Source organism: Cibotium barometz, chromosome 30, assembly GCF_041138505.1.
Source record: "Cibotium barometz isolate CiBa-2024 chromosome 30, ASM4113850v1, whole genome shotgun sequence".
NCBI lineage: Eukaryota > Viridiplantae > Streptophyta > Polypodiopsida > Cyatheales > Cibotiaceae > Cibotium > Cibotium barometz.
Window position 1 is genome coordinate 52,978,349 of NC_141075.1, and position 16,516 is coordinate 52,994,864.

The window sequence follows — 16,516 nt, forward strand, 5'->3', positions numbered from 1 at the left end:
CTTGAAGACATCCCACCAAATTAGCATATGGTTGATTTGTAACAAGCTGGCCACCACCATCAGAAGTGTTTTTCATGGAACTCGCAAGACAAGGAGTAGTTGCTGAATGTGCAGATTCCAAACCAAACTTCTTAATAGTATCTTCAATAAACTTTGACTGTCGAAGTAATAAAATACCTTTGCTGCGATCCCTTTGAATCTGAATGCCAAGACACGAGTGAAGCTCTCCAAGATCCACCATATCAAATGCCGAAGATAACAACTGCTTATTTTGGTGTAGAAATCCCAAATCATTGGAAACAAGGATTGTATCATCCACATAAAGGGCAAGGATTACAAAACTACCATTTTGGTGTTTGGTAAATAAGTTGGGATCAGAAGAGCAAGAGAGAAAGCCATGGGAGGTAAGAAAAAGATCAAACTTGATGTACCAGGCCCGTGAAGCTTGTTTAAGACCATATAAGGCCCTATGAAGACGATCAACAAGATCTTCCTTACCTGCAATAACAAATCCTTCTGGCTGCTCCATGTAAATTTCTTCATTCAAATCTCCATTCAAGAAAGCTGTGCGCACGTCCATCTGATGAATTTCTAAGTCGAATTGAACAGCAAATGCCAATAAAACCCGAATACTAGTAATGCAAACAACTGGTGAAAAGGTTTCATGATAATCAACGCCAGCAACTTGAGAATAACCTTTGGCAACTAAACATGCCTTGAATTTGTCAAAGGATCCATCTGCTTTAAATTTTGTCTTATATACCCATTTACACTTAATGGCAGTACGGCCAGGAGGTAGCTCAATGAGTATCCATGTACCTTTAGAGATAAGAGAATCGTACTCTGCTTCCATAGCCTCTTGCCATTGATACTTTTGTGGAGAACATATAGCATCACTGTACCTGGCCGGATCTTCAGAAGTAGAGAAAACATCAGCATCAAAATCTTCATCATAAACATGACAAGAACCATGCTCAAAATCAATAGGCAGATCAATAAAAATGTCAACATCATCAATGACAGCATTCGGAATCAATGGTTGTGAAGAGGAAAGTTGCTCTTTAGATGGTTGTGAAGAGGAAAGTTGCTCTATAGAAGAAGATTCATCATCACACAAGAATGGAAAAGCTTGAAGCAAAGATTTAGTATCATCAGAATCATCCATGGACCATGTACCGCCCATAAGCTGTTCATTGAAAATAGCATCACGATTCACAAGCACTTTCTTGGAGGACGGGTCATAGAATTTGTAGCCTTTGGAAGTGTCAGAATACCCAATAAAAATAACTTTAAGCCCAGGAGCATCAAGCTTTGCTCGTGTTTCTTTAGGAACATGAATATAAGCAATGCATCCAAAGGTTCGAAAATGAGATACAGAAGGAATTTCACCTGTCCATGCTGTGATGGGTATCTTACCAGAAGGAGCAGTAGTAGGAAGATGATTCTGAACAAAGACTACTGTCAAGAGAGCTTCACTCCAGAAAACACGAGATAACCCAGAATGAATCAGCATACATCGTATAGCATTGATAATAGTGCGATTCTTACGTTCTGCAACACCGTTCTGTTGAGGTGAATATGGAATAGTATGTTCATGATGAATACCATGGTCCGTACAATAACTCTCAAACTCTTGAGACACATATTCTCCACCATTATCGCTGCAAAGTTTCTTGAGGCGACGACCAGTTTGAAGCTCGACAGCCTTGTGAAATTGCTTAAAAATGGATAACGCCTCAGATTTTTGTCGAAGCAAGAAAGCAACTGTATATCGTGAGTAATCATCAATAAACGTAATGAAATAACGATGTTGTGTTCTCGATAGAGGCAAAGGTCCACAAATGTCGGTATGAACAAGATCCAACAAATCATGAGAATGAACTGAATTTGAGAGAGGAAAGGGTTTACGATTGTGTTTGCCAAGAGCACAAAACTCACAGATTCCCATATGAGGATGAGCTTTAAGATCCATTCCACGTACAAGATCTTGACGATGAAGATTAAGAAGCTTTGAGAAATCAGCATGAACAAAGCGATGATGCCATATCTTGCAATCATGATCACCTGGAGCAGTGACAACATTTGCTACAGCATCATTAAGAGAGAGCTCAAACAAATTGCCATTACGAGAAGCAGTTGCAATAATCTGTCCATCTTTCTCAATGCGGCATTTGGTGTGGTCGAATCCAACAAACAAACCAAGATCAACAAGTCTTGCAACTGAAAGAAGATTACGTTGAAGTTCTGGGACATGTAAAACCCCTCATAAAACTCGAGTTGAAGAAGATAAGGTGCCAAGATATAAATCTCCAATGCCCTTGACTTGGCAAGTTGTATCATCAGCAAGATAAACAACACGCTTAACAGGTAAAGAATGATAGTTATGTAGCCACTTAGATTCATATGTCATATTTCCTGTAGCACCAGAATCAATAATGAAAAGTGAACCTATTCTGTCTGGGGGAACTGAACATGAAACACAACTTGTTTCAGGCACAACATTATCATGATGCTCGGCTGCATATGCTCGATTTCGATCTACATCAAATCGACGCTTAAAGCACATGGAAGAGGGATGATCAGATTTTCCACAATAATCACAAGAAAAAGAATCTCTAGATAAACGTGGTTGTTTTGTGGTAATGTTGTGTTCTTCATCATATTGACATGCCCAACAGTCATCTTCAGTATGACCATTCCTATTGCACTAAGAACAATGCTTGTTAGGAAATTTGAGACGAGAGAATCTACCACCACGACGACCACCTCTACGGTTGCCTCATTGAAAAGGACGCCTTCGCACATTAAAGGCCTGTTCCAACTGTTGTGACTCAAGCTCCTCTTGTTGTGAAAACATAGCTGCATCATGACCAATGCTACGTCGTTGTTGACGTTGAGAATACTCAATCAAAGATATGCAAGTTTGGTCAAAATCAAGACCGTCCTTGTTAGAAAGAATAGTAACAATGTTGTCATAAGACGGATCCTTTATCGTATCAAGAAGAATTGTAATAAGTTGCTTTCGTGGAACAGGATCACCCGCAGAGCAGCAAGTTGATTAATAATAGATTTGAAAGAATCAATATGCCCCGTCATAGCAGTACCAACTTCATACTGTAACTTTGAAAGCAAACCTCTCAAATAAAGTGTTTCTGTAAGACGTTTTCTGAAAATTTGCTATAAGATACTCCCATACGTCATGGGAAGTAGGAAAGTCATACACATCAAGCATGAGAGAATCACTAAGAGCAGAAAGAATGTACCGACGAGCTGCTTTATCACGCCTCTACCAATCCATATAAGCAAGACGCCATGCATCAAAAACAGGGCCTTCCGTGATAAAAACGTTGTCCGAATTCGGAATAGTAGGCTGAGACGGACAGAGAATTGCCAATAACAACATCTGAGAGCTCATCGCCTTCAAGAATTAACAGCATCTTTGCTTTCCAACCGGGAAACCCTTGGCCTTGAAAAGAAGGAATAGAACGTTGGCCAGAAGGAAAACCATTGACGAGAACAGTCATAGCCATATCTATCTGCGAGAAGACGTATAAGATAAAATCACAAAATCTGCACACCATAGACAAGGACGACCGCAAGAGATAAGAGACGTCAATAAGAAAGGAGTCCTCAAAATAGCGAGACGTGGGACGCAAGATTCATTGATAGACGCTTGATGAAAAGGCTAGATTGGTCGTTTTGCTAAAAATAGCAAAATAATAAGAGACGCTTGACGAAAAAGCTAGATTTGGCGGTTTGCAAAAAACGCTTGACGAAGAAGCTAGATTTGGCGGTTCGCTAAAAACGCTTGACGAAGACGAAACCTGTGTGCTCACACAAAGAACCTGTTTGCTTATTCAAAGAACCTGTTTTGCTGTTACAGATGCAGTTTGCCTGAACTGTCATAACTTTTGACTCACAACTCCATTTAACAAACTTTTTTGATAGGATTCACCAGCACAATACAATCTATGCATTTAAGGACGCGATTAAGAAACAATTCTAATTACAACAAGTTAAGCTATAAAATCATGTAGACAACACATAATCAAAGAACAATCTTGTAAGACATCAAATTATAATCATGAATTTAACAAGAAGACATAGATGCTTCCCTCATAGATGCTCTGACACCATGTTGAAATGTAGAGAGAGAGAGACGAGACAAGAGACACATCATGTACGCTCCCAAAGACTGATTCATATTGAGGACAAGATACATATATATAGGTGAGACCAAGTTAGGTAGAGTGAGCCATATATAGAGCTCCAACAGGGTGCACTAGGATTATGTGGACATTGAGCAATCAAATGATCTATGCCACAACGATTACATGTAAGTACCGGCATTCCTGATGTGCTCCCTTGATTTGGTTGCATTTGAGTAGCGATCTTCTGTAGCCTATTAGGGCACTCCGCTACATGATGCGGTCCACCACAATCGTAGCATTGAAGAGGTGGTCTCCTCGCCAAGGTATTAAGGTTTTTCCCTCTTGTGGCGAGAGCAGTCGCTTGATATACAGGCTTGACTTGCCCGAAATGATCCTCCATGTAGTACTGGGGAGTCATTTCAAACGTATCAATCCCATATTGAAAAGTGGGATCTATCTCCTCATAATCCCCACACGCACTATGTGACTCACAACCCATCTGGTTTATAGGGATAACCCTTGGATGTGGAGGTTGTGGTCCTAGCACTGGCGGTGGTAACAGCACAGACTGGACTACATTCGGGTTCCTTGGAACTATGTGTTGTGACGGTTGCTCGACAGGTGGTGCAGGCATCAGCGCGGGTACTTGAGGTGTGTTTGACCAGGCTAGTGGTGCTTGATTTGCCAACATACGCTTAAGTACTAGGCAATCCTTAGATTGATGGCCATACTTACCACATGCATTGCAATTCCCATTGAATTTAACTCTGAATGTGGGACATTCACTCGTACTATGTGGTCCTAAGCAAACCGAACACCATTGTTGCTCTCTTCTTGGGTACATATGGCTATTTTGAGCCCCTAAAGTATTCTTGGAGAGCCTTAGTAAGGTCAGTCACACAGACATTTCAGATATTTTGGGCTCCTTGGCAATAGGTTTTACCGTCATTGGCTCGTGCCCGAATACTTACGAACTACCGGATTTTGTCTCCGAAGACACCTTTTTACCTGCAATCATCAAGTTATCTTCTACCTGGATTGCATTGGCAGTGACTGCTTCCCACGTCGTAAGACCTCTAATGACTAAGCCATTGTATATGTCCTCGTGGCGCAATCCTCGGATGAATCTATCGAGTAGTTGGTTGTTATTGAAGCGCTCATCGGGAGTGCAGCGAGAATTTAGATGCTTTAATCGACTAATAAAGTCTCTCACTGACTCCCCTTCCTCGCGTTCAGCTTTTTGGAGTTGAGATGCTACCCCCCAAAGCACACCCTCCCGTATGTATTCTTTCAAGAATAATCTCTTGAGAGTGGGATAGTGAGTACAGTCTTCAAAAAGTTCGATACCAATCTCCGGCTTTTCCACTCAAGGTTAAGCCTAAGGCTTTACATTTATGTAGCTCATTGTGCTCTTCCAAGGAATCACACACATGTTCAAAAACTTCAATGTTGTGCTTCTATCACTCACCGCTTAAACCGCCGTCGTGTGAAGGATTCTCGCGTCACAGTGAAGACCCCGTCGCCGCTCTACCACCTCGCCACCGTCGTGCCGCCACACAGTGCTCGATCGCTCTCTTTCTCTCTCTCTCACACACACACATATACGCAGGAGAAGGGGACCGAGAAGATAAGGCAAGAGCACACTTTGTACTCAACACATTGAGAATGAGAGTTTTAGGGTTACATTTGACTCTTATAGGTGACTTAGCCGTTCACACATGGACGCCCATACATGGCCGGCCGATCCTAACCCTTATCCTGCTGATATTCAAGGTGCGCCTCTCATCGGCGTTCACCCAATCCCTTTATCCTTTACATATGGTGCCGACAAGCCCGACCCATGACTCTGAATACTTAAATTAATTACATGACATAAAACATTATACGTCTCAATGTCCGTCATAGGTTAACAAATATACACAGAATTTCTCTCACTAATAATGTAATATAATTTATACAGGATTTCACTCACTAATATATATAGCATAAATTTTATAAATACCTTAACATATATATTATATATAGTTAAATTGTGCATATAATAAATTGACTAATATTACATTACCAAATTCAATAATTAATTATTAAATTTACATGCATAAGTCCTAACCGAGTAAAGGTTTTTTTTAATAATTCATTAAAGCTAGTAGTTATAATAATTCTTATTACATATGTCTTTTATAAATTTTTAAGTTATAATATATATACTACAAAATGTAGCCAACTTATAACTAGAAAGCTGACAAGCATGTAATACAAAAACAATAAATTTAAAAATAATATAACAGAGACAAAATGAAACTTAAATGTCACACAACCGAATCAACTTACCTATATATATATATATAGTGATGGTAGGCCTCTAAAGAGAGAGTATTATTAAAAAAATAGGACAAATCTTAATGATACCATTCTTCAAGATTGGCTCCATGTATTGCTCTTGCTAGATTTTGTTGATGAGTGCTATTACCATAATTTTGAAGTCTTTCCAAAAATAGATCATTAGGCAATCACACTAGGGACTCTTTGTTAGGTAATGTGGACATTGAGATTGTTATGAATGATTTTGAGGAGGTAGTTGCTTCAACACCCACTCCACAGTTATCATGAAAATAGTCTCTTACAATGCAAGGGGGCTAAACTGCCCGGACAAACTTAAGGTGACTTAAGGTGATTTGGACTTGGATTTTGCAGTTGGACCTAGATGTTTTCTATCTTCAGGAGCACCGACTCTCTCCTACTAAGGTGCTTGTTTCTTTTTGTCAGGATGTGGTGGGCAGCTCTAGCATTCTCACTATTGTTAAGAATGCACTTTTGCCATCTATGCACTTTAATGATCCCTCTAGTAGATGGTTAATTATCTCTTTAAAATCTAACTTTGGTCCCCTCCATATTGCTAGCGTTTATGGGTTTGCTGTTGCTTCACCAAGAGGGCAGTTGTGGTGTACCTTATCTCAGCAGGCTGCATGGTCTGGTTTGTTATGTGGTGACATTAACATGGTTTGCTCTCATCGTGATTTAGCTACTGGTTTTGCACAAATCATGCCTAGTGAATGCATTCATTGGGATGCTCTTAAGGATCACTTGGGGCTTGTTGACTTATGGAATCAGGTTCACGGTACTACTTATGGGTATTCTTATCATTTAGCTTCCCACAATTGTGCTTGGGGCTTGTGGACTTATGGAATCAAGTTCATGGTACTACTTATGGAACTAGGTTCATGAACACATTCATCGTATTGCTCTTTGGGATCACTTGGGGCTTGTGGACTTATGGAATCAGGTTCATGGTACTACTTATGGGTATTCCTATCATTTAGCTTCCCACAGTCGTGCTTGGGCAAGATTGGATAGAATGTATGCTGCAAATGTGGATTGTTGGCTACCTCCTTCATGTGTTATTTCAGTCCAGTATGCAGCTCATCGGTTGGATCACTTTCCTATCATTCCTACTTTGTCTTGCTTTCATTGACAAGTATGTATGCATGGGCTTTGTGTGAAAAGGCCATTCATGATCAATAATAGGAATTTGGGGAACCCTTTGTTTAAATTGGCTATTTTCTAATGTATTGCAAATTTGGTTACCACTGATGCATCCTTGTTATATAAATGGGAATCTCTTATGCATGGTTTTCAGCAAAGTATTTGGTCTTGTGGTAAAGCTATAACAACTCATAACAACCAGCATAATTTGTTGGCACAATCTTAATTGGATAGGTTAAGACTTAAAGGCAATAATGGGTCTCTCTCACCGAAAGATGAAGAACAGATTAAACAAAGTGTTCAAGTTTTACAAGATGCGGATAAAGAAGCAGCATGTAAAGCTTGTTTCTTGTCTAGAAAGCTTGCTTTCTTTGATGCTCATTGTATTTCAAGGGAATTCTTTGCAAGATTTAAAGGTACAAAGAGAAACTTATCTTTCATGACAAAGCTTGTTCTTGAAAATGGAGATTTTATTACGTCAGGAACTCAAATGGCAAGGGTTCTAGTGGACTACTTTAGTAATATTTTGGATGATAAACCTCTTATGTCAACAACACAATCTAATGTTGTTCATACTTTGCTTCCTTGCATTGAGTCCTCCACTGCTAATAACAGACTTAAAAATCCCTTCTCTTGTGGAGATTTGCATTATGCTCTATCTACATCAGGGAATGAAAAGACACTTGGTCTTGCTGGTGGACTAGATATCAAGGTGTATTTCATGGACAACTCTTGTTTACGGCCGATGTTCCCTGAAGCTTCTTGAGGATGCATATATTATTTCTGATAACAAATGGCAGAGGAAAGTGTTGAGAGTAATACCCTCATAGGTATTACTCTGGATTTTGTAGCTCGGCTTTTGGAAGGAATATAAGAGATATTTTTCCAAAAATAAAAAATAAAAAAAGCACGCGCGCACACACACACACATAGCTGCATGTATGTATGTATGTATGTATACACACACATACACACACAAGTGCATATATGTAGGTGAGTACAGTGTGAGTGCATATATGTACGTGAGTGCAATTTGAGTGCATATAAATATAAATAAAAGGTGTGTGTGTGTGTGTGTGTGTACATACATACATACTTCTACTTATTGTAGCAATTTTGGTATCAAGTAGGGATGAAAATGTAATGCAAAAAAGCATGTCAACTCTACTTTTCTTTCTTGCAAAGAAAGACAATCACATTATTGTAAAGAGAGACAAAACGGATAAGGTTCCTCTAGGGAGGATTACACTTTACTAAGATTTAGGAACACTAAGACATAAGCCAAATCCTTTTCTTTCCACATAGCTGGAGACTTCAGCTTTTAGCTACCTCTTAAACTAGCAATTATATTACTTCGTAGTAACCATTACATACTGCTACTTAATGGGCCTCCCCTTTAAGGGGATAAAATAAGATGTACCATACAAGTTTATGACAAAATGAATTCTTAACTCTCAAAAGTAATGACACATAGTTAAAACTTTAAGTGAATTATGTAAACTGTCAAAACTAAGGGCTTCATGAGTTTAACCAACCTACAACTTATTGAGTGTAACTGACCACAATAGCCTCTTTAATATTTATGTGTGCGTGCACGTGCAACTACCCATTCTCTGAAGGTGTGCCAGTGTTAGCCAGTTTCCTCTTGCTGCACAAAATCGTGTAAAAGCATTGGAAATGAACTTGCCACCTTTATCAGCCCAAATCTTCACTGGTTTATCTAAATCCTTTTTTACCATGGCATGCCATTCTTTGAAATGAAAGAAAATGGTCTTCTGCGATAAGAAAATTAGAAATACACCCAAGTAAGCCTGCCATAGTCATCTACACAAATCAGTGTGAAGCACCTCGAGAGGTGCCAAAGCCCACCTGGTAGCCCAAGGCTCTTGATGTTGCTTGCCACCACAGATACACGAACTACATTGACCGTGCTTGCTGTCGACATTGGGCAAGCCAATCACCATCCAGTCCTAAAAAGCTCGAAGCAACGCATTCACATTCAAGTGACCATATCAATAGTGCCACAAATCACTGATAGAAATACCTGTAAGGGAAGATACATAAGAGAGTTTGTAGATACCATGGTGCACTCTACCACTCCATACGACTTGACTTATGGTGATGTCCCTGATAGCAACAGAATGATCATCGAACTCAACCCGCTTGCTAGTCTTGCGCACCTCATGCACTGACAAGAGATGAAAACCCAGAGATGAAATATACAGAACTCGAGAGGAATGTTTCCCCCCTTTGCCCATCAAGAACTATCTCCATCCTGCCCTCACTATGGATCGGTATGGTGGATTTATTACCGATAAAGATATCACTTGGATGTCTTGTGAGATCCTGTAGCAAATCTTAGGAAGGGGTTATGTGGCGGGAAGTACAACTGTCGAGAATCCATTCTCGAGTATCGTTCATGATGACGTCCTTGCTCAAAGATGAAGAAGCACCAATGTCAAGCATCTCCCAACTGCACAAATGCTACGGTTTTGACAGCTGTTGCTAAGGACTTGGCACTCTGCTGAGGGCGTTTTTGCGAATAGTGACCTTTCCTGCCACAATGGACCTGCCTCTTGGCCTTCACCACCTCTAATCAACAAAGAATAAAAGGCTGAATACTTGGCAGACAAATGAGAGAGCAGTGTGATGGCCATGTCCTCCAAAGAGAGACCTCCTTTCCCACCTGAAGGACCTCCTGCTGAAGTGCCTGTAGCTTGTTGATGTGTTCATGCATCGTCAACACCCCCATCATGGCTTCCAAGGAAACCCGCTTCATCAGAGAGACTCGATTGTACAGTGAGGACAGATGCTCGCATATCACTCGCACTATGCTTGATGTGGTAGATCACTTGGGTGCAATTGAGGAAGATAAAGGAACGAACACGGGCATCAACACGATCCCACAACTGCTTTTGCTTCTCGTTCTTGTTGTACAAGCAGTGAAATCCCCTCCTAGTCCATATCTGGCCGTGGAACACCAATCGTGATGAAGTCACAAGTCATAAGACTCCAAGACTAACTCCATCATCACCTTCTAGATGCCATAGTTGTTCCCATCGATGGGGAACGTCGAACTTCTGGGTAGCTCCTGAAGATGACCCCTTCCCTTCTACCATGTCAAGAAGTCACGTAGTGTGAAGGGGACGGTGGGAAAAAGATGAAGAAAAGGCTGCAACCAACTGCAAGGTTGCTTCCAGCAATGACAGCCACCTTCTACCTGCTCCTCCAAGTCCCGAACATCCCGAAACTTCCTCCAATCAGCACCGTGAAAATCTGTCCACCAAGATCTCTCTCTCTATCTCAAAGGTATCACACTCGAGCTCTGATACCATGTCAAGATGTGCAGCGGAAAATAACAGAAAACTGAAATAGCCAAGAGAGAGGAGAAGATGAACAACAAAGACAAGATCTGCCTGAAAACAACTGCTGAACTGCACAGCTCCAATCACAAGTGGAGGGCAGCTCCAATCAGAGGTGAGAAGACTGCACCACAACTGCTGCAGAGGGGGGCACCTCAAGCTGGAGGAGGAGAACTGCTGCTCTGAAGTGTACAGAAAATGGGGGAGGGGGACCCCTTATATAGGCAGCCAGCCCCCAGGTAGGGGGGGGCGACCAAATCTGGCCTGGTCGGCCACAGCCAGGAGCTGGTAGCCCAACCTGGCAGTAAACCTCACAATGGGCGGGCACACCCACAACACTGGCCCTCTCTCACCCAATGGTACATACAGGAGGTGCACAGGTGCACAGGTTTCCAACAAACCAAATCGAGGTGATCAAAGAAGACACCAAAGGCCATCAGAGGGATCAACAGAATGATGCAGACAAAGAGCCCAGGGGAATGAGGTGCTCTATGGCAGATTTGGTGCTCACAATCCAACCATGTCTGGATTCTGGACCTTCTGGGCAAATGCAAGTCATTATCGTGGAATGGAAACATACTTCAAATGCATCTTCAGCTTCCACGAAATTCCTACAGTTCTCATGAAATGCTTCATTTGGACAACTTGCTCGTGTGAGCAGCTGAGACAAATGGAAAACGGAAACGAACGTATGTATGCATGTATATGTATATGTTTATCTCACACACACACATTTTTCGGTACATAAGTCATCAAAAACCAATCAAATGTAACAATCTATGCACATAGAGAGCCAAAGGCAACAATCAAGATTGCATGCTACATACAATGCTCAATACCAAAAAGACATCTCATTGTCACATCAATACAGGAAAAATATTCGATGATAGGACACATGTTTGTTGTGCGATGTTAATGAACTATAAAACTATAGTGATAAGTAGCATGTGCCATTGATTCATAAATACAACGTAAAAGACTTAAGTGCATCAAAAATAGTGCCCATGAGTTCTTTTTCTGGGCCCTTTTTTTTTTTTTTTTTTGGCTGGGGTACTGGTGTGCATCCTAACTGTCCAATGGACGTACTGTTCAGCAGTGTCTGTGAACATTAAATCTTTCTAGTAAAGGCCTGCAAAACAAGATGATAAAAGCAAATGTGACCATTGTCCTGGTGGTGGCATTGAAGCAGAGCTTAAACTCATTAACTCTGTTCAGCAGTGTCTGTGAACATTAAATCTTTCTAGTAAAGGCCTGCAAAACAAGATGATAAAAGCAAATGTGACCATTGTCCTGGTGGTGGCATTGAAGCAGAGCTTAAACTCATTAACTCTGTTCAGCAGTGTCTGTGAACATTAAATCTTTCTAGTAAAGGCCTGCAAAACAAGATGATAAAAGCAAATGTGACCATTGTCCTGGTGGTGGCATTGAAGCAGAGCTTAAACTCATTAACTCTGTGTTCACATTCCTTCCTATGTAAGGAGAATTTAAAAGCAAGACAATATAAAAGATCTGCATATAAATCGAAGAACCCTGGTCTGTAAGCAAAAAGTAATACCCACCCTGGAGCCTATATGTCATCCATTCTGGCAGCTATGAAACTTCTCCACAATGTGCCATAAGTGGTGGTCTCGAATCAACTTCTCATGATGATTCAAATATTCCATGAGAGCCCCCAGCATGTAGTCAGATGGCCAGCTTCTTACGTGCGAGAGAATGGGTAACGCATCCTTGACATAATTCAATACCCACAGGGGATGATTGACACTAGTAGCTATGTTAAAATTGGATTCAGCGCTTGAAGTCAAACGATCATCAAAGTTCCCACGGATATGAACACCATACAACTTCAGAGGCTCATCAAATGATGCAACTGGTCCACCTGAGCTGCCACAGGTGGTACTAGCTCTAAATTTCAGGAGATATTCGTTGGCTCCAATCACATCCCCCACACTGATTGACATTCGATCAGGAACCAAGCACTGTTGATTCATCAGCACTGTCATAAGTGTTGCCTTTGTGCTCTGTACTACTCCATATTTTGCAAAGCAACTCAACTTCACGAACAGCACCTACATTTAGGATCTAGGAAAATGCTTAGAAAAGAGGGCTTTACATTCCATACCTACTGTTAAACACTGAAATGATAGTTTTACGCACAAACAAGGGCATGGTTTACCTGGGTACTGGAGGTAATAGATTAGCTTGTCAGACTCTACGTCTGGCACCTCACATGTGGGCACATACCACCATTGCGTATTTGGATGTTCAATGCGACGCTCAGGCCAAACATCACCATAGCAATCTGCACCTACTGTACTGGAGGTAATAGATTAGTTTGTTTACAATCTGGAAATTTGAAGAGTGTGTGTGTGTGTAGTGGGGGGGGGGGGGGGGGGGGGGGGGGGTAACATACATTCACATCAAGTGCACCCAGGGCATGTCCTGAGGATGCAAATGCAACAATGTGAGATCCGTCCCATGGCTGGTCCACCAACTCTCCCACTTGGCCGACAAGCTCCAGTAGAATGTCATTGAAATCCCCCAGATCGGATCGTTTCACAGGAGGGCTCAATGCAAATGCAGAAGCACGGCCACTGCAGGAGCTCAATGCCATAATCTCTGTTCCATGAAACCTCTGCTGATTTTGAAAAAGTGTACTCATAGCAGAGGTTTCATGGAGCAAAGATTATGGACAAACTCATCACATAAAAAAGTGCAGTTTATAACTTCAGTAGTCATCCAAGTTCCAAGTTCCCCCCGTCCATACGAAAGAGGGACAAATGTTCCAAGTTCCCCCCGTCCATACGAAAGAGGCTAGAGGTGGGGACCTGAAAATCTCAGGGGCGCGCTCTACCGCTGAGCTAATAGCCCATCACGCAGGTCCCCCATACCCCTGGGTAGCAGGGATAGGGGGGGCCTGCATGCAACGAAACGGGGGTAACCCAACCCCCCAGATCCCAGCGCCGCCCCCCCTCCCCCCTCTCTCTCTCTCTCTCTCTCTCACACACACACACACACACACACACACACACAGCAAGCTTTGTTGATTACCATACATACACGCACTCAGGCACAGGCATTTCTTACCCGAATGAAGATGAAATCCATATTTTCTTGAAATCTGCGTCCTTATATAATAATATAATATATATATTATATAATAATATATATTATATATATTATATTATATCATAATTATATATATATATATTTATTTATTTTAAGGGGGCTTCGACCCTTATGCTAACCGAGCTCTGGGATGCTTTTGGTGCTTGCTTTTTCCCAGCTCTCATATCTACTTGGCGTCCTTCAATGAAAGGCATTTTTTCTTTATTTATTTTTTAACTTTCCCCTAGCTTAGTGCTCAATACCCTTGAGATGCTAGTTTCTTGGTAAAGTACTGACTCTCTCTCAATAGAGATTATGGCATGTGTAGTAACCAAGAGGGTGGTTTAGGGAATGTCTCGCTGCACTCTCTCTCTCTCTCTCTCTCTCTCTCTCACACACACACACACTAGAGACTAGACAGAGAGTGAATGATATCTTCAATTATCCTCAATTGGACTCAATTGATATCAATTAGGCTCAAATTGAAGCCAATCAACATCATTTAGACTCAATTGATGTCAATTAATGGCAATTGAGCCTAATTGAGCCTAATTGATGTCAATTGAGCCTAATTGGACTTGATTGATTCAATTGACTTCAATTTGAGTCCAATTGAGCCAAAGTGGTATCAATTGAGTACAATTGGACTTGATTAATGTCAATTGACTTCCATTTGACTCTAATTGATATCAATTGATTCCAATTGAGACTAATCTGTATCCATTGAGTCCAATTAATGTCCACTTTGTTCCACTGTGTAAATGGATACTAATTAGACCTAATCAAGTCTAATTGATATCAATTAGACTTGATTCCAATTGGACTCGATTAGTATCAATTGAGTCCAATTGATGTCCAATTAGTGTCAATTTAGTATCAATTGAGTCCAATTGATGTCCAATTAGTGTCAATTTAGTTCACAATTTGTGTCAATTGGACTCACATAATTTCCAAATGAGCTCAATTGAGTCCAATTTGGTCCAATTGGTGCCAAATGGCATTAATTGAGTCCAAAAAATGTCCAATTGGTGTCCCATTGGTGTGAATTGAGCTCAATTAACGTCAATTTGTGTCCCATTGGTATCAATTGACGCTCAATTGACATCAATTGAGCCCAATTATCTTCTAATTGGTATCCATTTACATCGATTGAGCTCAATTGACATCAATTGGTGTCAATTGACACTAATTGACATCAATTAAGCTCAACTGACTTTCGATTGGTGTCAATTGGAGTGAATTAGTGTCTAATTAGTATCAATTGATGGTTGATTTCAATTGGTATCAATTGAGTCTATTTAGATCCAATTAAGTCCAACTAGTATCCAATTAGTATCAATTAATTATAACTGACATCAATTAAGACCATTTGGTATCTAATTGGTATAAATTAGGCTAAATTAAGCATAATTGGTATCAAATGAGCTCAATTGATGTCAATTATATCCAATAGATGTCAATTGAGTGCAATCAATGTTAATTAACCTCAATCTTTTTTGAGGGATAGGTGTAGGTTTTATTGCTTCCAATCATGAGAGTATGGCTTTGTTATTATACCCGATTTCATTGGCTTAGTTTTGATACTAGGGAGCACTTAATCCTACATTTACTGACCATGTAACATTTGACTACATTTAACGTAGCTGCTCTGATAACTACTTAGTTTTGATGTGTGTAACATGCGGGGTGTTCGGGCACGACACCGCGGGGGCCAGGGGGCACGGCACTGCGGGGCACGGCACGAGGCCACGGCTCCGCGGGGGGCCGGTGGGCACGGCTCCATGGCGGGGGGGCCGAGGGGGGGCACGGCACCGCGGTGTGAGGCCACGGCTCCGCGCGACGGGGGCTCGGGGGGGCACGACACCGGGGTGTGAGGGCATGGCTCCGGGGGGGGGCTTCGGGCACGGCACCGCGGGGGGGGCGGGGGGTGTGAGGGCACGGCTCCCAGGGGGCTTCGGAGACGGCACCGCGGGGGCCCGAGGGGCGTGAGGGCACGGCTCTGAGGGGGGGCTTCAGGCACAGCACCGCGGGGGCTGGGGGGTGTGAGGGCACGTGGTCCGGGGGGGCGGGGGGGCAGGGGGCATGACACGGCTCCGGGGAGGCGGGCGGGGGGGGTGTTCGGACACGGCACCGCAGGGGCCGGGGGGCGAGGGCACGGGGTCCGAGAGGCGAGCGGGGGGGTGTTCGGGCGGAACGGCACTGTGGGGGCCGGGGGCCATAGGGGGGGCGTGAGGGCACGGCTCGGGGGGGTGTTCGGGCACGGCACCGCGGGGGCCGAGGGGAGCGTGAGGGCACGGCACCGCGGGGGGCAGGGGGCACGGCTCCGGGGGGGCTTCGCGCACGGCACCGCGGGGGGTCGACGGGCGTGAGGGCACGACGGGCGGGGGGTGTTCCGACAGCACGGCACCGCGG

At 42.5% G+C, this 16,516-nt stretch overlaps 1 protein-coding gene across 1 annotated transcript in view; it reads right to left on the reverse strand.

Annotated features, from left to right (window-relative positions):
- Positions 1 to 11,831: 11,831 nt before the first annotated feature.
- Positions 11,832 to 16,516, reverse strand: part of LOC147621656 (uncharacterized) — a 161,368-nt gene continuing 156,683 nt past the window's right edge. Inside the window, exons 3-4 of the mRNA XM_086824471.1 lie at positions 12,834 to 12,857; positions 11,832 to 12,636 (exon numbers count right to left, since the gene is read on the reverse strand). Coding sequence (XP_086680597.1) covers positions 12,843 to 12,857 — 15 coding nt within the window. The 3' untranslated portion in view covers positions 11,832 to 12,636; positions 12,834 to 12,842. The remainder of the gene's footprint in view (positions 12,637 to 12,833; positions 12,858 to 16,516) is intronic.